At 38.9% G+C, this 5,397-nt stretch overlaps 2 protein-coding genes across 2 annotated transcripts in view; both read left to right on the top strand.

Moving 5' to 3' along the window:
- rps23 (ribosomal protein S23) overlaps positions 1-1,032 on the top strand; it is a 2,755-nt gene extending 1,723 nt beyond the window's left edge. The window contains exons 2-4 of the mRNA XM_015395426.1: positions 224-383; positions 576-696; positions 840-1,032. Coding sequence (XP_015250912.1) covers positions 224-383; positions 576-696; positions 840-986 — 428 coding nt within the window. The 3' untranslated portion in view covers positions 987-1,032. The remainder of the gene's footprint in view (positions 1-223; positions 384-575; positions 697-839) is intronic.
- Positions 1,033-1,912: 880 nt separating this feature from the next.
- The window catches only part of LOC107097998 (dynein heavy chain 12, axonemal-like), a 20,974-nt gene continuing 17,489 nt past the window's right edge, over positions 1,913-5,397 (top strand). The window contains exons 1-4 of the mRNA XM_015395418.1: positions 1,913-2,035; positions 3,599-3,770; positions 4,587-4,639; positions 4,752-4,886. Of these exons, the coding sequence (XP_015250904.1) occupies positions 3,643-3,770; positions 4,587-4,639; positions 4,752-4,886 (316 nt within the window). The 5' untranslated portion in view covers positions 1,913-2,035; positions 3,599-3,642. The remainder of the gene's footprint in view (positions 2,036-3,598; positions 3,771-4,586; positions 4,640-4,751; positions 4,887-5,397) is intronic.

Below are 5,397 nucleotides of genomic sequence, written 5' to 3'. Positions count from 1 at the left end.
GACGGCATTAAATGACATGGCAATAAAGAAAATTATAATCTCCTTTAAATCACAAACTGTAAGGTGTATTTTTTTGTTTTATGGCAATATTGTATGTTTCCTTTTCACGTTATCTCATCAAGCTCAATATAACGGCATGGTTTTGCTGCTGATTTAGATTTAGGTGGATAGTTGTGAATTGTATTATTATGGTTAATTTAATGGAAGGTGTCTTCATCTTCAGGAAAGTGTCGTGGTCTGCGTACCGCCAGGAAGCTCCGGAACCACCGCCGTGAGCAGAAATGGCACGATAAACAATACAAGAAAGCTCACCTGGGAACCGCCCTGAAGGCTAACCCCTTCGGAGGAGCTTCTCACGCCAAGGGCATCGTCCTTGAGAAAGTGTGAGTGAAGTAACTGAGATAAGCTAGCAGATCATTGAGTCTGTTAGCCCTAACTTGTATTCTTCTACCTGCTGAAGTCTCTATGCACCCGATAATTTTAAAAATTGGCTCCTAAAAGATTAGAAGAGTTTTAAATGTATTTAAGATGGATTGAATGGCCTGCATAGTAAGTTTTTAGCTATTTCTCTACAGTGGCGTGGAGGCCAAGCAGCCCAACTCTGCCATTAGGAAGTGCGTGAGAGTCCAGCTCATCAAGAACGGCAAGAAGATCACGGCCTTCGTTCCCAACGACGGCTGCCTCAACTACATCGAGGTAAATGACTTTGGTTGGAAGCTGTAAAATGAACCCTTTTAATGCTTTATGGAAACCTAGAGATGCCTTTATTTTTTTCTTTTGCTGGGGAACTTTTAAAATGTTTTTTAACCATCTTTAATCTGCCTTTTCTGGTTCTGCAGGAAAACGACGAAGTTCTGGTGGCAGGTTTCGGTCGTAAGGGTCACGCCGTGGGTGACATCCCTGGAGTCCGTTTCAAGGTGGTCAAAGTGGCCAACGTGTCTCTGCTGGCGCTTTACAAAGGCAAGAAGGAGAGACCCAGGTCATAAACAGGAGACAGAAAATAAAATAAACATGTTTTCAATTTCAGTCTGATCCGGTTTGGTTTTTTGTTCCCTTCATCTCACACTGTAGAAAATTTAAGATGCACTCACACTTTTTAGGACTGTTTTGCTTATTAAGCAGCAAATGTTAAACCCTTTTACTCCAGTCTTTGTAGCTTTACACGTAAATATGTTCATGTTGCTGCAGTCTGGACATTAGATGTCGCTGAAAATTACACACTAGCTTTAAGTATAAACAGTAAAAGGTTAAGTAATTATTTATTTTTAAATATTCATTTAAAAGTGTCTTTTTTTTTCGGTACCAGTGGCTCGGTTTTTGGACCGTAGGCTGACGGGGAAATTGGGTACGAAGAGGGGGAGAGACATGCGGCAAAGCACCACTGGGCCTCCATACATGGGTCATGTGTGCTAAGCACTGTGCTGCTGAACCAGATATGCAAATGTCAATTTTTAAAAGTTGGTCAACATTTTTTAAATATATTTTCACATTTTTTTTTCCAGTTATTTCTGGTGTGAATGTTTTTTTGTTTTTTTTTTCTTCAAATTTTTCCATTTACAAAACATTTTCTTTACTGGAAACAATAATGGAAAGAAATTGATTCCATAGCCTCTTTACAGCCTGATGGCAGCGTATATGAAAAATATCAAAAGTTTATTCCAAGAAAATTTAATTGTCTTAATTTGATCTTTATGTCAAATTAATATAAGCAGCGCTCAGAGACAGAAAGCTCTAGAGTGTAAACATGCTGAGAGTCACCTGACATTCTATTTGTTTGGAGTCATGAACCCATTTGGTGAGTGAGAGTAAATATAGTAACGGGTGTCGGATCTCCTTTATTGCTTCCAGGAAGCTGCAGCTGAAACGCTGCGCTTAGACTCTGAAAGGGTATGACTTGTTAAATGTTTTGATTGACCGTTTACCTGTGGAAGATCAGAGAGCTGCTTTGCTGATGCATGAAGCGTCGCCGGCATGAAGCGGCAGTTTGTTCTGCTCTTCAGCTGAGCAACATCAAACGAAGAGGATCTTTACTCTGGTAAGTTTAAATCTGTGAGGTAATCTAGGTTTTTTTTCTTTACCCTCCAAATCTTTTAAAGACTAAAGTTTGTTTTAGTTTTTTTTTTTCTTTTTTTGCAAAGGGGAACTCTTGCTTCTCTATAACATTGAAAAATACCAGACATGTTGCAGAATTCAGGAAGCTGGTCAAACTAAGAATCAAAATCATCATTGCTTTTTGTCAGGGTTGCTGCAGTTATCAAGTCTTCCCAAACATCCTCAGCTGGATTAAGGTGTGAACTTTGACTAGGCCGTTTTTACACCTAAACATCCTTTCATCACAGCTGAGTGCATCCAGCTCTACTCATTGATGGCTCTAGTTTTTGGATTTTTAGATCAGGTCCCGGATCCTGCACAACCAAATCAGATGGCTGGACTTCCACGCATGCAGCAAAGTTCTACAGAGTCCAGTTAATAACCCAGTGATGTAATCCAGGTGCATTGAAGCATGAGATTAATCTAAAAGCTGCAGCATTTCAGCCCCAAAAATCTAATGTTTGTTAAATCCTCAGAGGCTTTTTCCTGCCTAGGGTTGTGCTACATTTCTTATAATTTGACTCAAGGCAATGGCTTCCTTTCCTGAAAAGGAAAAGCCAGTGTATGCTGGAAATTACTCTGGATCATCACTAACCCTACTTTGTGAAATGGGCCCTCAAAGGTCCTGGATTTTATTTCAATCTGTCAGTAAAAAGGGACTTGATGAATAAAACCTGCCGTGTCAAAAATCTAGCAGTTAAGAGAGGCAAATTTATCCAATTTATGAACTGCTTAGTGTTGGTCTGACACATAAAACATCAATCAAATTAAGTTGATGACAAACAGTGGAGAAGTTAGTAGTATGAATACAGGCTATGGATACTTGTGTTTGATCATTTCAATTACCAGGACAAGATCCGAGGAGGGATGTTTCTCAGATGATGCAAACAAAGAAGGGAACGTGTTTAAGCATTAACAGAATTTATTCCAGTCATGGTTAACAAAATCATTGCGAAAAGCACGAAGATCCGGCCTTCTATCTCAGGTCCTTTTACAACCTGAGCTGAGGAACCAGCGACGCGTCGGGGCTTCTACATGCTTCTCAGTTCACCCAGAAGTCAGCCAGCAAGGAGGTGCTTCTCAAGCTGCAGTATCCCTCCTTTCTCCTCCACGCTACAGCGTTACCATATATGGTGATGCTGGAGCCTCTCTGGTCATCAAATGTCATCATAAGAATATCCATTTGGCTGACTTACACAGAAAGTGAACAGATTCAACAATAGACACATAAAACAGTTAATTAAAACAGAAAATAAAAGAAAAATTGAGAATACAATAGATGGTAATTATTGGCTAAGATAATTTCTGAACAAAATTAAACATGGAAACAGATTTACAGTTTGGTGGTTGGACCAAAAAGATCCTTTCATGCATGCAAATATTCATTTTTTAAATCTTTCAATTTAATTATGCAATTTAATGCTGTAAATGTGCCCTAACTGTACAGTTTTTTGCGTTTTTACCTAGTAATAACACTTTGCTATAATACATATGATGTTTTTTCCAGCTTCAGACTTCTTCCAAACTACGTCTCGGGGGAGTTTTGTCTGGATGGATCAGTTCGGGTTGGAGGATGGTGAGGAAGATGAGATGCTTCAGTACATAATTGAACAGAGTCTGCTGGAGAGCAGCAGGAAGAGGGAAACGGTCAGAGCGTCCCCAACAGGAGACAAGATGGGGTCAGTTGAGAAGGACAAACCCGAACCTAAGAAGTTCTGCTGGAGGGAAGAACCTCCATCACCGAGTGTCTCTAACAGAACAAACCAAAAGGTTTCCAACTGAGGAAACTGATGCAAACTAATTATATAATAATGTTGCTAAGATTATCCCTATGAGAAATAAGCAGACAGTTCACAACACATGTAATCTCAAATAACACTTAAATAACCCATTTTCTGATAGCATTTACTTAAAAATAGTCAGTTACTTTAACACAATAGTTTCATGTTTGCAGGGTAAGACATAAAACAATCATGTTAAAGTAACTAAATATGATTAAGTAAATACCAAAGGTGGTTTCATTATTTTTTTAGGTGTGATGTGCATGCTGCCTTGCAATAACTGACAGTTTTTTAATGTGTGCCAAAACTGTGCCGTCCATAGTCAGTTTTCTGTTAACTTAATTAATTCGTTTGAATCACGGCTTTTATAAAATCGAGAAAATTGCAGGTGTATAAGATATCTAACAAAATGACAAATACTTTAAAACTGAGAAAAGCAGTGGAATGTTGCAGAGTGAGGAAAAGGGGTCCCTATGTCCTCCAGCAGTCTAAGCCTATAGCAGCATAACTATAGAGATAGCTCAGGATAACCTGAGCCACTCTAACTAGAAGCTTTATAGAAAGCAGCTTTAGGTACTAATCTCATGTCTGTGAGTAACCATCTTAAACTCCTAAATATTCAATAAAAAAAGGCACAATTTATAAGAGATCCGGAATAGAAGTATCTGGATGCATCCTCTGATTTAAAACCAGAGTTTCTTTGTTTTCATACAGCAATGATTTAGCCTCCTCAGACATCTCCAAGATCTTCTCCGCGATTAAACAAGGTAAAGCAAGATGAAAACACCCCTGACATCAATTATAATACGAATAATATGAATAACTACTACGAATAATTTGGTAATATTTCAGTAAATAATCACTCAACCTTTCCTCCAGGTAATGAGAGGCTTCTGAGGGATCTGTGCGTCAAGCTTAAGGACAAGTTTATGCAGACTGACAGCAGAGGATGGACTCCGCTCCATGAAGCAGCAGTTCAGAGCAACGAGATCATCCTGGAGCTCACGCACAAAGGTTTGGATGATTGATAGCCAGCCCAGCTTACTCAATAAGAACCAATACTTTGCTGCAGCAGCATAATTTGTCGTTGACTTTGAGTTTGACATTCAGTTTGTTAAGCATGAAGCATCGAACCATGTGTTTGTCATCTGCTTTGATTGAGAGTCCCATTAGCTCCTGACTGGACACAGGAAGTTCTGTTCTCTTTCATTTTCATGCAAAATGGCTCTTATTAAGTTACATACACAGCCACCTACATGCAGACATGCAAACATAAACCGTGAAAGCGCAGTATGGAATAAAATAGTAGTATTAATAATAATCGATCAGTTCAATACATAGATAAAATAACAACAGCTTTCATTATCATTGCAAACAAATAAGTTGGAAAGTTCCAATTGATCCGCTAACACAGGGGTCTGCAACCTGTGGCTCTTTGGACCCTCTTAAATGCCTCATTAAGGAAAAGTCCGCTCATATTCAGAATTCAAATTCCTGAAAGTTCTTTAAATCTTGAAATGATTCC

Source organism: Cyprinodon variegatus, unplaced genomic scaffold, assembly GCF_000732505.1.
Source record: "Cyprinodon variegatus isolate N-32 unplaced genomic scaffold, C_variegatus-1.0 Scaffold740, whole genome shotgun sequence".
Taxonomy (NCBI): domain Eukaryota; kingdom Metazoa; phylum Chordata; class Actinopteri; order Cyprinodontiformes; family Cyprinodontidae; genus Cyprinodon; species Cyprinodon variegatus.
Note: the sequence above shows the minus strand (reverse complement) of the source record. Positions and strands in the feature narration are given on the sequence as shown.